Below are 21,773 nucleotides of genomic sequence, written 5' to 3' on the forward strand. Positions count from 1 at the left end.
TAGGGCCCCCTAAAGGTTTACTTATCTTTTTTCAAAAACTAATTTTATTTTGAGTATCCTCTTTTGTCAGGCTACTCGTAGATTTTGTTAGTCCTACTTCTTACTTCAATGTTTGCCCCCCCCCTCCTTTCCTGTTTCCCTTATAACTTATTTCCATCTAAGGTTAAACGGAGCAATGCCCCCTGACTCCACGGTGGTTGGGCCACTGCATTCAATCATACTTTGCAATAAACTGTAGATTTTAGTCTGCTGAAAGTCATGTTTTTGTTCTTATTATTCTTTGTATTTCACTAAAATTCTAAATGAAGTAATATCCAACATTAAATCATATCGTTTGTGAACTTAATAGTTAGTTTACATACTTAAACTGAAGCCCGTTTTGTTATACCTCCCGTGAAGCATTGTTGAAACAACAGGGTAGTCAATTTTCTTGGTTCTCTTCCGACCGCGGCAAACATATGAGTCAGACGCAGCGGCAACCATGCCAGCCTACGCTCCGCCTGCCTGGGAACAGAAATTCTCCCCAACAAGTTCTCCGTATGCTCTGTGTCGAAAGTTGCCGTCCAACCGTAAGGCGGCGCTGGTGACATTCCGCATTCACTTTTCCATAAGGCACTGACGTATCTTGACCTATAGAGTATTAATCTGTGGTATTATTTTAGTATCTATTCCAATTAACATTCGACAAGAACAAGACTCCAAGTTCTTCTGCATTTTCAGTAGTTCTTATAATAATATCTAGCATCGTGTACGTATAATTGGAGAATAGATTACATATCAGTTTCACTACATACTTTTAATTACGTTTACACATCAAGGTAATCTAAATTATAATTTACAAATTTTCGTAAGTAAAATTTCTCGTATAGTTGATTATCTCCACGCTAGCTGAAATAATTAGTTGTACTAAAATTTGAGACAAAACTAGAAGTAGAATTTCTCTAGTTTGAATTGCTTAGTCGCAACACATGAGTTTATTATTTCATATCAGTACCTTATCAAGCAACTTACAATTATAGACTAGATTGAAAATATACAAGAAATTGTACGATCACTTTCATAAATTGTAAGTGATAAAAATGCTTCCTGAATGTTTTCGATGAAAAGTAGCTACTATTGAATAGCTTATATTATTTATTCATGAACATGTTGGTGCAAGATGTAAGCTATACTTTAATTACGTACCAACCTTGTCCAGTAGAATTTTTAAATTAAGAAGTATGTTGTCAATCTTCACTCATACTGATATATGCTTGTAATTCACCAAGGGCTACTTATTAAATACCTTGGTACCCAGGGTACATACATATGTACTGCAATTTCATTGTTGGCATACCGCGAAGCTGCGTATATGGATGCCAGAAAACGATGAACCAAACCAAGTCATATGATGCGGGAGCATTTAACTTGAAGCAGCGCTGCTTATCCTAGATAGGGGTCTCACTTATTGCACAACACTTGAGCAACCTTGTGTTCTGACGTCACGAGAGTAAGCTTTTTAATTTTTGGCTAGATTCCTACGTTGTCAGGTTAGGCTAGCTAGGTTTAGTTCTAAATAATAATTTTTCATTGTATTTATGCTAATGGAACCTAACCTAACCTCGTAGGCATTCCTCGTCTGACGTCAGGACGAAAGGTTGCTAAAATGCTGCTGTTTGCTTTTCGATCCTTGCACTTTGCTGCAAGGAATATAGAGATTAGGTAAAGCCATCCGAAGATTGCCGATCTTGCACGAACGCGTGACGTCACCGGAGAAGCAGTGAGCTCGGCTGAAGCAGACGGCCCCTAGCATTTATATGGGAGATTCAGAGAGCGAAAGTATATTATTACTTTTAGGAGGGCGAAAATAATAATTGTCATCCTCCAAGATGGTATTGAGGCATCCTTTTAATGATTAGTAACATAATTGAAAACGCGCTACTTTTAAAAGGGGGCAAAGTACATGTGAAAAAATGTATTTTGAAAATCCATATTCCTGAAACTTTCTGACCGATGCGCTACAAACAAAGTTGCGTGTTCTCCTTTAGAATTTCGTCATTTTACAAATCGCAATATAATTTTAACAAAAACGTGGAATGCTAAAGAAGAATTAAAGACTTTAAAAAATAATTGATTAGTAGACCTAGTTTATTTTACTTCGCTATCTGTCACATATGGCTAATCGCAAAGATGAGGATGCGTGATGATATGAAGACGAAGACGAAAACCTAATTTTATCTCGTGTAAACTGAAAAATTTCCAGGGGGAGGCGGCTCGAACCACCTGATCCCTACCTTGGATACGCGCTATTAACAATAACAGGCTTATAGAACATTCTCCGTCTTGCCTAGATAATTATCTCTCTCAAATTATCACCATATTATTCAAGAAGCCAAAAACCTAATTTTATCTAGCGTAAACTGAAAATTTTCTGAAGGGGGGCTTGAGCCCCCTGATTCCCACCTTGGATACGAGCTGTTACCAATAACAGGGTTATAGAATATTCTCCGTCTTGCCTCGATAATTATTTCTCTCCTTAAATTAACGTCACATTATTTTATTTGAAACCACAAGAAACAAAAAAATCTCATTTTATCTAGTGTAAACCGAAAACTTTCGGGGGGGGGCTTGAGCCCCCTAAGCCTTGGATACGTGCCTGGGAAGCAGTCACTTTTATTACACCCTTACATTTACATACAATATTATAAAGTTCTGCTTTTAGATCTCGCACAATGCCTTTTTCACAAAAATGGGCAATCTCGCATTTTTTTATATCAATCAAGCTGTGATATTTTAGTTTTCTTCCGTTAGTTTTCTGATAATAGTTTTCACAGCTTTCCATAGCATTTAGGCATGATTTCAGTTGACAAGAACAAAATAATCTTATTTCAAAACATAGAGCAAAAAGAAATCCAACGCGCTTAAGTTAAAACTCCCTTACATTGGAAGCCTGGAGAGAACAAAACAGGGGTTCCTTCGTAACACGATTTCTTGAAAACCATTTTACACATTTGAATCAACTTTGTGATAAATTGATTAGAAAGGATGAATCTTAACAGTAAAAGTAGTAACTTTTCCCTTGCTACTATATTTTAGAAGATATTCGTTGTCAAATTTCTCAATATTTGCATAAGGAACAAGCCTTTTCCGTGCCGAGTGTTTCGATGGTGACGTCATGCATCCACGGACAACTGCGCATACGATCTGCGCCGCCGAACGAGCACCCCCTGCTTTGCTGTACGTCCAGTAATGTGCACCGTGATTGGCTCCTTCAAAGTTATTCCTCTCACTCGCTCTCGATCGTGTTGCATTGTTAGCATTATGGGTGATACGTGTTGTGCACAGCTTGCTTCAAGAACAGGAAGCTGAAGAAGAGGGTGATATACGCCTCGTGTCACAGTGGAGTTAGATTTTTACACGACCGTTTATGTGAGTATTAGAACACGCTATTTATATAACTACAAAGCGCATGAATTGAATGAATAAAGATTGAACAATGACACTGGTAAAAAAGATTTTGCTAATCATTGTTTTTATAGGAATTCATATAGATTTCGACCTGTTAAACACGAATCAGGTACTGTTTTGTCGTAGTATCAATATTTTAGGAGATTAAGTAAATGAAGGGTGCGTTTTCATCGTAACAAATATAAGTGAGTCTGAACGCATTTTGTGGATGTTTTTGTTAATGCCTTAATAATCGACACAAAGAGATGCTTGCATCTGCTATTAGGATACATACTCTAGAATACGAGGAATTTTAACATCCGATCCCATTCTGACAGAATTAAAATAAATGTTCAGTTTATGTGAATTTACCCCATGCCCTCAATTAATCCTTTTAATTAGTTGCTTAATGTACTAACACTTATACTCTCATTTCATGTTCATATATATTTTTAAAAATGTATCTCTTACTTCAAGATTCGGAATGAGATCAAGACTTTCATATTGAGACGGAGACAAGAATGAGAATGGAGTTTAGATGTCGAAACAAGACCGACAATACGAATGCTAAATTTGACCAAACATTTTGTTATCTCTGAACAAATGTACACAGTTAGTAATATAATTTGGTTCTGGTGAACAGCTACTTTTGAGTTGGTGTTTTAAGTCCACTTTTTGCACAGTAAGGCTAATCGGGACTGGACCTACAGTTTAAAGTGGAATCCGAACCACTATGTGCCTCCACCGGGTATCGAACCCGGGACCCCTGAACAGCTACTTGCTGGTCGCCTATCTGAACAAATGTTTGGTTGTCAAAAACATTTTTTTTGTTGTTGTTATTTTCAAAACAAAGCTTTTCTCTGTGGAGTCTTGCCTTGTTTCGGTACTCCCCTTATAATAATATACAGTACTTGGACAAGAATAAATCCACTTAATGCTGATCTATAGGCACTTCACCTACAGTTGCATTGGTATTAGCCGATACCAGTGGTATCTGCATCGGTTGAATTTAATTACGAATACGAGGCAATACTTTCCTGCATTTTGATCTTTCGCGGCGTTCGCAAGAATGCCGCGTAGCTCATTCACGAATGATCCTGAAAATCATGCAAAATTCGAAGTATCCATTTATTTTGCACTAATATTGTATGTAAAACCGTGTTCTGCAATTACTACATAGCAGGGTTTTTAATATTATAATTTTTGAATATTTGAAACAAAACTCTGGAAATTTGATATTATAATTGGAGTGGAATAGGTCACTCACAAATGTTATAACTTTGAAACACCAGTATTGGTAGGAATCTGTCAGAGTATGAGTATCGGCTCAGCTCTAGTTTATGCTTTTTTTTATGTCTTTACATTGTTTTTTTATATCATTACAGGTGCGGACTAATTTTAGTCGACCCCATTAAACATGAAGAAAGCTCGGTCAAAGAGTGAATCAAAACGGCCGAAAGAAAAGAACCAGACCTTCAGTACTGAAGCTGTTCCAGCGGTTCAGTTCATACCCGAAGTCAGCGAACTCATGTGGTAAGCACTAGTGATTTAATTGATTCCGAGAAATTCCCAATCAGATCGGTCGGCTTGAAAATTATTATAATTGCGCTTCCTACTAAATTACACCAGGATGCAACTAAGTGCCAATGTAGTTTTCTTTATTTGTACTTCAGGGATGCATAAAATACACCTCAAGTCAACTCATTCACCTTCTTTGAGTGTACCTTGCACGATACAGTAGGTGGTCAGCATCTGAAAATATAGTTGTTTTTCGCGTACGAGAGATTATATTTCATTTATGTAGTGACCAATTTTACTTTCAAACCACAAATTAAATAGATAATAGTGGGCTTCACGCAAATTATTTTAAGTGTACCGTAGAAAAAAATAATTTACCGCAATTAATTGTTTAATACATTGCCAAGATTTCAGTTCAAAATACGATTGTGCTTTAAAGTTGACCATATTTTTAATTAATAGTGTAGTTAGGAAATTTAATTAAAATTCACGAAACAACATGAAAGGAGCAAGAAGAAACTTCAAAAATGATAAAAATGCAACAAAAACTACAAAATTACTGAAAGTCACAAAAAGGCGGGAAAATGAAAAAAGTGCAAAAAAAATGTTGTCCTGGTTCTAATTGAAGGGAAACTATCTACTGTGAGGTTTAGTAATGCCTTCAAGGCCCAGATAAAAGAAAAGGAATATTTTTCATCAACTTTCTAGCCCTACTGATAAGCTAATCTTATAGTTTTAGTCGTTGCTAGAGTATTGCATGTATAATGCTCACTTTCTTTCACTTTCAGATTGTTCATGTAGGGACATGAATAGTGGTACTAACAAAATAAAATGTATTTTCCCATTGAAATCACTAAACCTTTTTAATACTCAATGTTTCGACTCACTTCGCATGTATTTTTTTTTGTTAGGAGTTATAAAAAATGAAATATCATTTACAACAAATTTAATTATTTTTACAGGTCTTGAAAAACTGAAAGTAGCTATCGTTTACATTTGCAACCTTGCGCAAATGTACGTTGCAGCGCTCATAAAGTGAACAAACATGGTAAAAATACTTAACCAGAATATGTGATAAATACATAAGTGCATTATTTATTTTGCATATTTTGATGATTTTCAGGTCATAAAATTCCTAACGCTCTTAATGTTTTTTCAGCAGTGGCAACGATTGGTGGGCATGGGGGGCATCTGCCCTCTACTTTTCCCTATTTTTGTCTCCGCACTATAACTACCTAGTCTTACCATAAATACTGTCCCAAAGTTGTAAGTAAATAGACACAAAATGGTGAGAGATATTGTAATATCAGAATAACATGAGGTGCATGGATGCATTATGAACCAAAATCACAAATAATTATTCGAAATGGCCACCTTTAGCACTGACACACTTCTGAAGTCTTCGTGGCCACGCATCAATTGAATTACGCAACACATCAAGTGGAAACTCCGCAACTGCCTTCAGAAGAGATCGACCGCTTTAAACTTTCAATATTAGGATGTCTCTTCTTCCAAGCCATCTCCTGAAGCTTGGACCACAATTTGTAGTACAAAAGGTATAGGTCCGGACTTGCAGAAGGCCAATCTGAAGTGGAAATGAAGTTTGGAACATTTGCTATGAGGGCACGCTCCATTTCTGTGAAAAAGGGGTAAAAACATCAGCCAAAGTGTACCAGCAGACAGTGCTTGAGAAACTATGCAAGAATCTTACCGACACCATCTTCCATGGAGAGAACTGGAGCTTCCAGCAGGACTCAGCCCCAGCACACAAAGCACGCACCACCCAGCAGTGGTTGGAGGCAAATGTTCCTGACTTCATATCCACGTCAGATTGTCCCTCTGCCAGTCCAGACTTAAACCCTTTGGACTACAAATTGTGGTCCAAGCTTCAGGAGATTGCTTGCAAGAAGAGACATCCCAATATTGACAGTTTAAAGCGGTCTCTTCAGAAGGCAGCTGCGGAGTTTCCACTTGATGTGTTGCGTAATTCCATTGATGCGTGGCCACGAAGACTTCAGAAGTTTGTCAGTGCTAAAGGTGGCCATTTCGAATAATTATTTGTGATTTTGGTTCTTAATGCATCCATGCACCTCATGTTATTCTGATATTACAATATCTATCACCATTTTGTGTCTATTTACTTACAACTTTGGGACAGTATTTATGGTAAGACTAGGTACTTAATGCAACGTATCCCTGTCGAATCCACGACTTTTGCGACATCGTCGTATGCGACACTAGCATTTCTGCCGTCATATGCGACACTGTATGGAAAATATATTCCATGACAGTTGCGACACCGTCATCTGCGACACAAAGTGTAAATAGCTTCCCGTCACACTTTATCCAATCTTAGGACTGGCAGCATCATGGAAGCTGGTGTGTTTTTGAAAACCTTTATTAGTTTCTCTTCACACTAGCATCATGGAAGCTGGGTGTTTAAAATCTGGATGTATTTATCCTTTGTCAATGACGGATTGTTTAGATCCCTTGTCAGTATAGGAGCAGACGGCAATCCCTTGTCAATGTAGAAATGTAGAATGCGTCGTTTCTCTTGTAATTGAACCAACATCTTACTATTTTCATTCTAATTTCTGAACGTACGTCATTCTCCTCAAAAAGCGCTTAAGATCTCTATCAGAGGCGTATATTCGGGGCTATCTAGGCTATCTGCGAAGCCCAGACTCAGTGAATAAAATACACAAAAAAATATCTATCAGAAAATGTGCACAAAATTGTTCATTTCAATTAGAAGATGAACCTGATTTCTTAGAGGAGTTGGAAACATTGCCCGCTTTCTTTGAATTCGCGAGACATCTGGCCCAGCACCGGCGGGCAACATCACGGGGGTTACCGTGGTCAAGCTTGACAGGACCCCGATCAATGGGGAATTTTGAAGCCAAATTATCGCAGCAAGGGGAAAGTGTGTCACATGCAGGGACAAGAACATCATTGAACACTTGCAGAGGAGTTGAAAAAGAGGTCGTTGACCTTCAAACAACTAGAGATACAGTGGGGAGTAGAAAATTGTTGGCTGAGCGGGAATGGTTTATGAGTGCATCTAAAAATTAACGAAATGAAGGACCAGTTCAGTTCTAGTCTAGATCGCGTCGAGTGGCCTTGGTACGTGGAATTTATTTAGAGGCAGCTTGTGAATACAGTAGTGAGTGGATTGTATTTTTGTGAATGACATGTGCTGTGTTGTGTAGTGAACTGAAATGAGGGACATAATTAACAAGCTGTCTATTCGGCTTATGAATGACGATAAGCTCCATATCGTTGTGGATTTTTCTTGTATGTCCACTTTATGAACAGATAATCTAATGGGGATTGGACCTACTGTTAAAGTTGTATCTAAACCACCATGTATCGAACCCGGCACCCCTTAGTTTTAAGGCAACGACGTTACCACTGTTCCAACAAGGAGTACTCGAACATAAAATCGTGAAAATAGGTAGGTTGAAATTTTATTTTTATTCTCGTATATAGGCCTACATAATATTTCACAATATGGGCCTCTTATTTATGCAAATAAGAATGAAATTCTTGAAATCCTTTCCTAGCTGACAGTGTACATTTCCATGTTTTATTTATGAGGTATATATTTTTAATCACAGAGTCACATCACTTCAACCCGCCACCCCAAATGAGTTAAAAACACAAAAACACCCCCACCAGCAATTTTTTGTCCATTCGAACACTTATGATATTGTGCGATAGCCCAGGTTCTAAACCAGTATACGCCACTGATCTCTATGCATTTCATAGTCGGCAAAGGCTCTTTGTATTCTCTCATCTAATGTAATGTACTGACGTTGCCTACGTTTCCCTTTAAGATTCAAGGCCCTCCCTCTCACATAAATAGTCGTTGTACACAGCTTCTAATCTTAAAGTCTTCACTAATTGGTACACTTTAGGACTTGACTTTTCTGTCAATACATTAACTGTAGGGTTTTATCCCTCGACTACATTGTTAGTCCTGTGCCGCTGTTAGGAGCAGTTCCACATGGAAATGTCGAAAACAGAGTTGTTCATCCACTGTTCAACGAAATAATCAAAAATTTCCTCAATATGTCATGGTTTGGCGCATCTTCCATCACACACAGCCATCCATCATCGGCGTTAGCCACAGGGAGGTAAGCCAGAGCTGAACATATTCTTATACACAGCCGCACGTCTAGATCTGTTTTGTAATCGTTTGTCAGTCCCAACTCCTGCACCTTTTGCCACAAACATTGGTTAAAGTGATAATTACAACCACTGATCTGAGCCTCGGGAAATACTTTCTTCAGAAACGCTATTGCTGCTGCACGTACGCAAATGTTGCTAATTCTGGTAAACAAATTAGAAATCGTAGGGGAAAATCCAAGCAGTGTCGCTTATGACCTGAAAAAAAAAACAGTTTTTGCCTTAGTGTCGCAAATGAGGGTGTCGGAAATGTCGGAACTCCATCCCTGTCTACCAAGAGACAGTAAATTGTCCTTGCCCCCAAATTTTAGCACTCAATCGCCGCCACTGTTTTTCAGTGTTTTAAGTAGAGGAGGCCGAGGTAGGTTGTGACGGGTGGCTGGTTGTTCCGTGGAAACTATTAGTGATAATCGTTTGTTGTTGATAGTGGTGGCTCATTGGCACGCGTATTTCTTATCCATTGTTTGCCAGCTGTGTGCTTCTTTCTCCCCAGAGAAAAGTTAGAAGGGTGTTTTCTTTTTGTGGATTTTTTTACCTAATTTCTGTGGTAAATATTATTTCTTCTCTATAGTTTTCAATATAGCCTCAGACAGCGTAATATGTCCTGATAATTCTATTAGTTAAAGTCAGTATGTGAGAGATTTTGATTCAAGTAAATTTAAACTTGAAGTTGAGATTAAAGGCTTAGAAGTGAAAAAGTGTAGGTTGTGACAGCTGTCAAATTACAGATATTTATGTGAAAATGGAAAATACTGAAAATGAGCAAAGTTCAGATAATGATGATGATTGTTTTTGACTCGTGTGTACGGAACCATTTTCCAATTCTAAATGACGAGAGAAGTGGGTCCGGTGTCTTTAGAGTAAACCCTGGGTACGTGATGCTTGTCCTGAAGGAAAACCTGTTTATATCAGTCACAATTGTGACTTGGATATTGACATGTAAAGCATATTGAATTACACAATTCATTATTTCATTGTATTAATATTTTGTTAACGATTATTACATTTTTATATTAGACTAGACCTACACCATATTTTTCCTGACATGGTGTTAGATTTTCTTCATTTGCCTTATTTTACTTCGCCTATTGTGCCACTTTTGGCTAATTTGCGAAGATGGGAATGAGTGACGGTATTATGAAATTGATGAATGAACACTAACAAACATCCATGCCCAGGCCAGGATTCGAACCTGGGACATGGTGTTAGAGATATGACTTGATTAATAATTAGAAAATCAGATGGCGAGGCAACTATTTCATCCTAACGGTGTAATTAATGATGCACCTAACCATTGAAACATTTTTTACTGCACAGTGATGATACACAATTTCTCTATACTATGTAACTCAGAAGTGCTAGATACTGTTACAACTTGCCCCCGGCCTGTCACAACTAGCCCCACACCGGGGCATGTTGTGACAAAACACTTCTCCTTCTTTCTTCGCAAATACTGTCCTTATGCTGTAACTTGAACAAATATTAAAAATCATTGTAATAGCTAAATGTATCCTACACTTGCATTTTACACGAAAAATTTGTGAAAATAAACAAAATGTTAAGCAAAATAAATAAATAATTTATCCTAATTGTGTCACAACGAACCCCGGTCTCCTCTAGCATTAAATTACGATAAATGGCTGACTTCTTGGGCTCCTGCAACGTGACACCCTTTTCTTTCAGGTCTGATCTCATGGAAGAAGAGACTAACGACATATGGATGTTGCAATTAGTGGAGGAAATTGTCTCAAACGTTGAGGAGGCCTGTTACGCAGCCTACATGGAACGCCAGGTTATTTCTTTCGCGGTTCACTGCACTTATCATTCCTGGATGAAAATCATTGGCGTAAGTACAATGCACGTTACTTAAATCCATTGAGTTTTGTGTAATATAAGACTAGTTTTCCATTGATCAGTGGCGTATTATCCATGTTACCGCGTTTACCGCCGGAAAACCAGCTTTCTTCATATATTTTTATGCATTTGGCGCTCATTATATGTTATGCAAACTATTAAAACAAGATTCTAAACCAGAATTTAAGTAAATTATGTAAAGAACTTAAAGACTGGTTCATGTACGGTACTGGTCGTTCTCCAGCGCACCCTTCTGACGAAAGGGTTTCCTCCCCTATTATACGGGGGAGGTCGAGGGACACGAAGAGAGTGTCTATTTAAAAGCACGGTGAAAGCGTGATCTTTTCCACCGCTGCAAACAGCGTTGGCAGGAGAAAAATGCTTGTTTCTTCCAGCTATCGGTGTCGCGCTCGGCCGAGAAGTGTTGCCATGTGAATTGAAATTTCCCTTGGTGCAGGAAAATCTAGGTCCATTTTAGGTAAAAAAAAGGGAGATTTTATGAGAAATATAGAAATTGCCAGAAAATTTGAAGCGGTCGAACGTCTGTTCTTGTTATATTTCTATTATATCTAATTCATCTAGTTAGGTGGTGCTATACAAAAAATAAGAACTGTTGCGATAAACCAGGTCAAATTTTCAGAATACGCCGATGTCACGCTGCTAATTTGTCTTGTGGATCGGTGGTAACGTCTTAGTTTCATGCGCCGAATATTCTGGGTTTGAATCTATCTGAATACTTTTAACTAACTTTTTTAAGCAGAAAATTTCAATGTACTTTAAGTTTCTCTTTTGGGAGAGAAGTTAAGATGAACGTAGAGTCAGTCATTCCTTGTCAAATGAACCAATTTTAAAATAATTGGTTGCATGACCATTTTAGAAAAATCTAATTTTTGTACATACGTTTGTACATGTTTCTATATGTCAAAACCAATGTTCAGAGAAATTTGTTGTCTTTAGTTCTTCTGGGGAAGCCATTTTTCCAATATGGAGCATGGCTCTTTTTGCTCATGTAACACTTTTCAGAAACCTTAATATGTCAGAAACCTTAATATGTCAGAAACCATTAGAGCTAGAAACCTGTAAAAAATTCATTTTGTAGCATATGAAGTATATTTTCTATGGTATTCAAGTATGTTTTGCTTAAAATTGCATCGTATGAACTGCATGAACGTAACTCACAGTAAAAATCTCAACTTTTAGATTCAACTCGTTTTGGTCAATATGAGGTAACGTATGCAAAGTAAGGTTAAACTAAATCCCATACTTAGAATAATGAAGCCTTTTCTTTTTTAAATTTGAGTTAAATAAAGCCTCAGAAAATATAGTAACATAAGGTTTTAATACTTGACTTACCAGAAATTGAAATTACAAGGTATGACAATTGAATATCTGCGAAATCTCATTGCAAAAGGTTTGATTTGTTAGGTACCCATGACCAGTTGGTGTGGTCCAATTTCCTATTCATTCGCTCTGTCAAATCAGTCAGAATTCTTTGTTCTCTCACTAAGTTCCTAAGTAAATTATCAGAAACCTTCAGTTCATCACTTCTTGATCAAGTGGTAGCAATCAAACTGATGATTCTGACTTTTTCAACATTAGTTTTCGATAATTTACATTTTTATTCTTATAATATGATCGTACTGGTCACGCAAAGGATTGTCACACTTGCCTTCCTTTTCTTCAGTTCTAATACTTTGTGAAAAGCAACTTTCCAGTTTCCTTTGCGCTCCTTGTATGATGTGAATAGTTTTCGAACAAGAGCACTTTATTGTTTTTCTGATATCAGCCTCCTCAGTTTTGAAAAAGTAGATACATCAAAAACAGAACAGACTTCATGCATTTCCTTTAGTTTTTCTTGTGTTGGCACAAAGACATCATTTCCATTCTGGCATATAAGTGAGTCACTTTCTCCAGATATGAAAATTTTACTCCAACATGTCAGGAATATTGATTTAACTGGTATAAGGCATACTTTAAACTTTTTTGCCTTACCATATGATGCAAATTGATTTTAAAAATTACCTTACTTAACTTTTTCTTTAAGTGATTCTGAAGATCGAAACATACTTTACCATATAGAAAACTATTTTCAATGGTATTTGCATATTGTCTCTACGCCATCCACCTGTAGTCTTGATCTGAGAAGTGTTTTATCATTTTCACTGAGTTCGTTACTATTAATTAGGACTTTGATTGATTGATTGATTGATTGATTTAGTTTATTTTACTTCGCGTTTTGTGCCTCTTGGCTAATTTGCGAAGATGGGGATGAGTGATGAAATGATGAAATGGATGAAAATGGACATTCACAAACAACCATACCCGACCGGGATTCGAACCCGGGACCCTTGGCGTCGCAGCGAATTAGGACTTTGGAAACATTACCAAAGTGCATTTATGACAGTCCTCTCCAGTTAAAAATTCTACAGAACACTCAATTTCCAGTCACAGATAACGAACATTCACAAGTCACTACTCTCAGCACATTAGGCAAAGGAAGAATGACAGCAGAGATTGTCCATACACAGATCTATTCCAGGCTTGCCTCCCATCAAAACATGTCTCTGAATCTTCTGCTGTGCATGACTCACATCTACTACAAGGAATGACTTTTCTTGAAAGAAGAAAAAAGACGTGGGAAAAAAAGGAAACAAAAAAAATATATTCTACAAGCTTTGACACTCCAAAATAAATAGCCTACTTTCAGTGGATTGCGTAAGGAGGGGTTGGTGGAGGTCAAAACCCAATACCTTTGGCATAGTATTCCATAAACAATTACGTCAAAGGCAGGATAATATGGCAATAACAGGGCTGTATACTGAGATATTTAACCCCGAAAACTGTCAAAATTCAATGAACGGCCATGTTTGAGCCCATGCTCTAAAAAAGGGTTGCATTTCTAAGCACTGATATTTTATTTACAGACACCCTGCAGGCAGGTCTACACATGAAATAAAAATCAAGCCTTAGACTAAATTCCTTCATTTAAAAAATCGGGCTTAAAAATCCAATTTTTTTAACTATTCTTACCCCAATTTCCACCATAATTTTCATATTTACGATGCAATTATAAGCAAAACATACTTGAATATCATAGACAGTATACTTCATTAGCTACAAAATGATTTTTTTTTCAGGTCTCTAGCTCTAATGGTTTTTGAGATATTAAGGTTTCTGAAAAGTGCTACATGAGCATAAAAAGCCATGTGCCATGTTGGAAAAATGGCTGTCCCAGAAGAACTAATGACAATAATTTTTTTTGAACATTGGTTTTGATATCTAGAAACATGTAAAACGTATGTATTAAAAATGATTTTTTTTCTAAAATGGTCATGCAGCCACCATTAGATCGTTTGAGTAACAAAATTGACTCTAAGCTGTTTATTCCAGAGCACCAAGTGTTATATATTGCAAGGTGCTACGAAAGTTGTGTGACATTTTGAACTTGAAATGTCCCGAATTACTGACGCAAAGAAAATAAAATGAGAGAAATTAATTTTTATTTATCCTTAAGCCGTAAATGAACATTGATTGTTGTTCATAATGGACATCGTATGTGCATTGGGCTAAATCGTCAGGTTTTAGACTTTGGAAACTAACAGTGACGAATTACGAAGTTGGAGAAGTGTGTAGTCAGTTCCAGTATATATATATATATATATATATATATATATATATATATATAGGAAAAAACAGAATATGCCATAGGTGTCTGTTCCAAACTTGGAGGGTGACATCGAACAACGCGTTTTGGTATAACAAGATAGATTGCGGAACATTTATAAGGAAGCAGATATCTTTAGTTTAAAAAGAAATAAATGGGGAAACCACCGAAAAATGTCCTCCTCCACCCGCATACAGGGGTCCCGGGTTCGATACCCGATGGAGGCACATGGTGGTTCGGATCCCACTTTATACTGTAGGTCCAGTCCCGATTAGCCTTACTGTGCAGAAAGTGGACTTAAAACACCAATTCAATCAATCAAAACCACCCGCATACATTTGGAGGTATGCGCTATTGTCCCGGTGCCTTAAATTATACCGGGACGTCAGTTACGCGAAATATTTACCGAATTCCCCAGTTTATCCTCGTTTTTTATTTTTTATTTGTAATTTCAATTTTTTTTACATGGTGGTATGATTTGATATCATACCAGAAAATGGACCAATTTGGAAACCAGAATAATCATTGGTTTTTACATATAATTGCGTTAGTAGGTGTAAACTGCTATTGTGTTAGATCTACAATGATTGATTTTAAGATCGCAAAATCAGAGGGAGCAGGTTAGCAATCGGAAGGTAAATACTAGTGTAAAGTGTATGAAATGTGATAAAAGAGTTATTAGGTTAAGGATTTAAAGTTGACAAAGTTACAAATTGGGAGTGGTAGGAAGTTTAAAAGCCTCTATTTGTTGTTAATTTTTATCTGTTAAAACTTCTTCGTCACCATGAATTAGTAAAGATCTAGTGAGAACTGTGGAGATTAGTACATTCAAGACGATTAAAGGGAGGGGGGTGTTACTGGAATCGCAGTAGGAAATGTGGGTACAGGAGAACACAAGTATGAGAAGAATCTTTAGTTTGCAATGCAAATGTTACACTTGTAATGAAAACACCCACGTGATGCCCGGGAAAGTCGGCCAGCAGAAGGAAATCTACGGTTTGGAGCCGTCTATGACAAATTAAACATTCTAGCCTTCAGTCGAGTAATTCCTGTTTTTAATGCCGAATCACACGGAACTGGATTTCCAGTTAGTTGGGGCTGAACGTGTTACGAGAAATGACGTCTCACGCAATTATCCCTTTACGTACAGTTTTATTTACACTTCTACCCTTCGCCGTATATACATTTTTTCATTACAAATCCAATATCAACTGGTACCGGTTGCCTTTTGCCCCAAAACACAGAGAATTGCACTTCTCAGGACTTCACTCTACGAGCGCACGCAAGAGTCCCTACGCCGTCCTCTCATCAGTGATGTGCCGTAGACTATGAGTTTACGTCTACATGCGTTGTCTACACGTAATCTACGCGTAGATTACATTGGGTTGTAGTTTACATAGACTACGTAGACAATCTAAATTGCATTAAAATTAATTTTCAAGGCTTTCATGAAAGGAAGGTGACATTTTCAACTATATTGGTTCCTAACGAACTGAAAAGAATCCTATTTACAACAAAATTTATCTCATCTTCCATCATCAACTATGGAAGAAGATAAATAGTATGCAAAAAACAACAACAGATGGCAGTCGTGAGGCAAGAGTGGTTTTTTCCCCATAAAACACTAGAATATTTTCTATATTAGGTTTCTTCCTAGGTGAGAAATTGTTCGAATTTGGAAGGAAGAGTATGAAAAGTTATCCTTACACATCAGCAACTGATACGCAGTATAATTTTCTTTTAATTCCACGGCGTCCTTTGCTAAGTTATCACCTTTCGCCATGTTGTTTACATAGCTTACGTAATCTACGTGTTTAAAATAGTCTACGTGTAGAATGTAGACTATCGTTGTTTACGCGTAGACGCACATCACTGCCTCTCATCAGTACATCTTATTAGAGCTACGAGCGCACTATTTACCATAGCGCTAACTCACCCCCGCTGTATATCACGCAGAGGTCCCTAAGCATACGGCGCTCACTCTGTGCATCCATAAAAACTGCCTCAATCCATCGGGCCTTGTATCGAAGTATCTGCGAGCCGGCAACTGTCTGCGTATCTGAGAGCCTGGGGTTCTGAGATATGAGAGAGCGTAACAAGTCGAAACCCGGTATTTATACCTCCGACAAACCAATGGGGCAAGGTCCTATTGTTACCTTTCAAACAGGAAGCCGTTGAGGGAACCCAACCGTTGGCTTCCCCGATTACCGGGCAAAAATCAACCTAGGCCAGAGCATTTACAAAGAAATAAATTCGTACATATATACTTTCCAATTTCCAGTTGTGTGCGTAAAAAACACAGCACTGGCTACCTGCCCGGATATGATGGCTCCCTGGCTGACTGCTTGACTGGTTTGGAGGAATAGGACATGTTCTAATTGCTACTGGCTTTCCTCGACTGGATTCTGTGGAACAGCCAATCAGAGCAAAGTTTGGCCATGTGAAGATAATATGCGAGTTTACAAAGGATAATTTTTTGTATGTGGTTTCCGAGTTTTGACTGTTTTTGTTCGTTTCTCGATTTTAAAAAAAATAGAGAGATGACGTGTAGTGCATTCGTGTTCAGTTCATTAATATTTAGGTATTTATGCAAAGCGATGAGATGTGTATCTACGTGACAAATATGATTAGCTGAAAATTAAAATCCTTATTATTACAAGTGTATTAAATGTTTGATTTTTTTTTGTAAATGAATCCTGCGAATCTCATGTATGAATATGCATACCCGAGTCCATTAAAAAGCTTGTTCGGTACGCATTGATTACCAAAATATTTTTTAATTTTTAATAAAAGCACAAAGCAGTAATTCTCCTACAACATTGTTCAAATTGCTCGTCCATCTTTACAGATTGTCTGCTCTGCGCAATGTCTTCGACAAGTACGGTAACAATTATCGTGTGAGGCGAAAACTAGCAAATGGGTAGCCAGTCCAGCGCCAACTCGGGCATTCCTACCGGATATCCAGTTCCGTGTGATTCGGACTTTAGTTTGAACTTCGGATATAACATAGCTAGTCTATAATATACCCGTCTGCTAACGATCTTTCCCTATTTAAACTCCTTTGTCCTTTGTTGCAGTTACATTTTCTGGAGCGAGACGAGGGCGAACGCAACATTGAAGAGAGTCCTGCGTGGAGGGAGGACATCGAACCCGACGCCGCTTGCTTCGACTCCTGGGCGCGGGGGACAATATTCACAAGGGCAACTCGGTCGCTCACCTCCTCGGAACCGAGCCTCACCAGCGACATCAGCATCTCGGACGAACTGAGAGATATGAAAGCTGGAGAATCCATAAAGTTCCTGTACGTGAGTCCGTTGCTGGACAACGACCAATGGAGTTCCTCTTCCGTGACCCTCGGGTGCAACAGCGTCTGCGCCAGGGGCTGCTACGCTTGCTGGAGGGGCAGCGGCGAGCACACCAAAGAGAGGCTCGCGGAAAGTGAGACCAAAGTCACAGACTATGTTGAAGCAAAGGAGCCCCCTGCTAAAGTTCCTGCGCGTAAGCCAGCCAAAGCAGCCACGAGCAAGACTCTAAGTCCCCAGAAGGAGAAGAGCAAGCAGCCTTCAACTGTCTCCAAGTCCCAGCCGATGTCCATTGTCGTCACTCCCAGTAAGCTGCAGTCGTCAAGGTAGGTGCCCGGTTTCATTTTATGTAAGGGAGGGTCAACTGAAAATTGTTATTGTTTCTTATCTAGTTGATTTTCTGTATTTACGGTTCCACAAGTTTGCTGCATTTTAGCAGAGACCTATTGCTGATCTACATATATTTTCAAGTTTGAGTTACTGCCTGTATACTTCAAGAAGAATAAGTCTTTGGGGTCCACGCGCAGTCACTTCCGAGCCACTGCGATGGCCTTTTCACCCATCTGCCTGCGAACTGAGTCCATTGTCAAACTTTATTTTCCATTAGTAAACTTGCTGGTATGGTGAGCATGCACAGTGTACCCGTATTTCAATACGTGCACACTAGTATCAATATATACATATATCATCTTCCACATTTATTATCATTATCGAACATTCAGCACGTCTCGAAATCCCCGTCAGTTTCTGAGAAGCCAAGCAAAGGTCATTTGCCTTGCCCACAAAAGGCGACGGCTATATTTACGCTTTCTCTCCCAGAAGCCCCTTTGTCTCCCCAACGTGAAATATTTCCATTCTTCCCTGCAACCAACCCCCTCCTCCACGCCAGCCAATAGAAAGTGGACATGGACAAAAAACCCTAACCCAACGGTGAATTTTGGCGGTGCAGTGTGCGTTTATAAGCTAGACAGAGGACATCGGTGTTGAGAATGCAAGTGAAGAATCGGTGTTGAGAATTCAGGTGACAAGTGTGTGTCTAGGAATAGTACAGAAAAGTCGGTGTCATGAAGAGTCTGCGTTATGAAGCCAGTGTCCGTCAATGCTGAGAGCATAGCATTTAACCCTTGATTTGCGATGAACGGGATAGTTTTCGTCACAAGATAAACTGTTATATATGTGACTGGTCAGTGTACAGAAGACAGATGTGAACTGTGACGTGTGCTTCGGCGGCCTGATATATATGTAGGAATCGTCACCGGAGGGCAGTGTGATTGACACCACGGACAGTTGGGACATCCAGGTTCCCTAATGACAGACAATGGAGACATCAATACACAGCGCCAGGACATCGGAGTAAGTGTGACCGGAATTGAAATTAAGGTGTGGACTTGCAATTCTCATATCATGTAGAGATTCTTAACATAATACATATTCACATCTCACAGTCCATCAATCAAATCGCTATAATTTCATATGCAACCCCATCCTTTTCCCCAATCTCAATAGTATTTTTCTATTGTTTATGTGCACCGTGCAGGTACAGCCGGGCATCGAACCCTGGACGACTTGGTCCCCAACCGCCTATTGTTCGGCTTCAACCAAGCGGCCCAGGGGGGAAAGAGCTAGCCTGTACGGCCACAACAGGAATATTGAATGATCATTTTCCTAGAATTTCTGTACGTTTTATGCTGACAGAGGGCACTGGTGTAACTGTGTATAGAAGGCGCCATCTTTAAAATAAAAAAATGGCGTTTTGAAGCTCGCTTGATAAGTGTTGCAGCCTTGAGTCGTTTTGTAAATAACAGTTGATGCTTCATGAAATTTGAGCTGCATACAGTCTGCCCTACAATTTTTATTGGACTTTTAAGGTTTTCATTTGACTCTTGTACAGTTACGGACACTGCCGGCATGTAACGATTCTATTGAAAGTCAATGTATTCATTACAAGCCGGCAGTGTCCATGACTGTACTAGCTTATGCCTGAATCACACGAGGTTAGATCACTTGCTGGATTTTCCAGTTGGACTTGGACTAGTTGTGTAGTACCTGCTCATCTGAACTGTCGCCTCACACGATACCCGTTACTGTACTTGTATGTATACTTTTGTTCCCACAAGGCATTGCGCAGAGCAAAAGAGCTAAAAAGATGGATGAGCGACTTGAGAAAGAACGTGGTGGGAGAATAATTAAAAGAAAAGTATGGACAAGAAATTGGCTCGAAATATAATATGGTAATCAAGGTATTCAACAAGCTTCTTTAATGAACTCATGCATGAGATTCGCAGGATTCATTCATAAGAAAATATATTGTTAAACTAAAAACGTCAAAGATTTAATACACTTGTAATAATAAGGATTTTCATCGACTGTTAATCACATCCGTCGCGAACAAATCTCATCGCTTTTGTTTCATCGAACAGCTAATAAAAACAACCAACACTTGGAAACCACGGACAAGAACTTTTCTTTCCTTTCCAAACTCTCAGATTATCTTCACACGACCAAACTTTCGCTCTGATTGGCTGTTACCACAGAATCTAAAGTCCGCCCTGCCAAAGAATGGACTTGAGGAAACCCAGACTTTCCGTCTCCAGTTCAAGGGGAGAAAAGCGGCGTTGCTACCGGTTGCTACACGCCTGATTTTTGTCCAGTCTTACACGACACCTCATCTTGTCAACATGCCCCATTCGCTCGCATTTCAGGGAGAGGCAGAGAATCTTAGACCTATTCGCCAGCTGCACTGCGGCAACTATTAGGCACCGCTGTGCTTGGCCTTGTTGAGGGTGCCACCTGTTTCCAAAACGACTCGAAACTAGAAATTTGGCAACGCAACTGGACAAAGTCGATTGGTTCAGCGATTCATGTGATCCTCTTTGGCTTTCGACAGAAAAGATAAAAATAGAATTTCCAAGTCCATTCTCTGGCCGGAACAATTGTAGCAGAAAGTCCAGTTGCAATTAGAAACACGGTCTAGTCGTCAAAACAAGTCTAGGAGACATTATTTCCAGCCAGGTAGCCAGTCCATCGCCAACTAGAGCATTCCTACTGGATATCCAGGGGCCCGTCAAGTATCTGAGCGACGCTCGCTGAGCAAGATTTTCCTTGTTGAGCAGGCAGATCATTTACTTGGCGTTGTTTGCTCATTGATCAACATATCAGTGCCTTTGAATAATCTGTGATCAATGTGGCTGCGTCGAGTGGACAAAATTTCGGTGTTTGAAAAGCTGTTAATTATGGAAATAGAATAGGTATATTTAATATTTATTATTTGGAATAAACAACACTTTCATTTTAATACAATTACAAAAACTGGAATATTACATCACCTTCTGTTACTTGAACTTCCTCTCTAATTACGCTATATCGCAAGCCGTTCATCATAATTCATAAATATTTCCTCATTGGTCGCCACGCCACTCGTGGCTCGCCACCCCGCCATCCTCATACAGTTTTCCTCTTCTTCCCTTTGCCTCACGAGATCGTAACACAGAAACGCTATATTCTGTGGCTCAAACCTGTGGCGAGCAAGGTTCAAGTTCGCTCAGCGATCAAGTGAGTAGCGCTCGCGGAGCAACGCCTATTTGGCCGTCAAGTAGCTGAGCGATCACGTTGCTTGCTGAGCGCTCAGATACTTGACGCGCCCCAGTTCCGTGTGCTTCGACCTATAGTAGAAACGCTGGTGCGGACCAAAGTTTCCTAACAGGGTATGGCTTTCTTTTAGTAGTAATTTGAGTTCGTATATTTGACCATGTTCTCAGATATTGTGGGCATGACGAACTACAGGTCAGCGGGCCGCATGCAGTTTTTTCGGGGAGTTCTCA

The 21,773-nt window shown here is 39.0% G+C and overlaps 1 protein-coding gene across 1 annotated transcript in view; it reads left to right on the forward strand.

The window, feature by feature from the left end:
* Window positions 1–706: 706 nt before the first annotated feature.
* The window catches only part of LOC146003625 (uncharacterized), a 499,287-nt gene continuing 478,220 nt past the window's right edge, over window positions 707–21,773 (forward strand). The window contains exons 1-4 of the mRNA XM_083141947.1: window positions 707–818; window positions 4,812–4,959; window positions 10,816–10,978; window positions 17,728–18,278. Coding sequence (XP_082998073.1) covers window positions 4,844–4,959; window positions 10,816–10,978; window positions 17,728–18,278 — 830 coding nt within the window. The 5' untranslated portion in view covers window positions 707–818; window positions 4,812–4,843. The remainder of the gene's footprint in view (window positions 819–4,811; window positions 4,960–10,815; window positions 10,979–17,727; window positions 18,279–21,773) is intronic.

Source organism: Lepisma saccharinum, chromosome 20 (assembly GCF_977018435.1).
Source record: "Lepisma saccharinum chromosome 20, izLepSacc3.1, whole genome shotgun sequence".
In the NCBI taxonomy this organism is placed as follows: Eukaryota; Metazoa; Arthropoda; class Insecta; order Zygentoma; family Lepismatidae; genus Lepisma; species Lepisma saccharinum.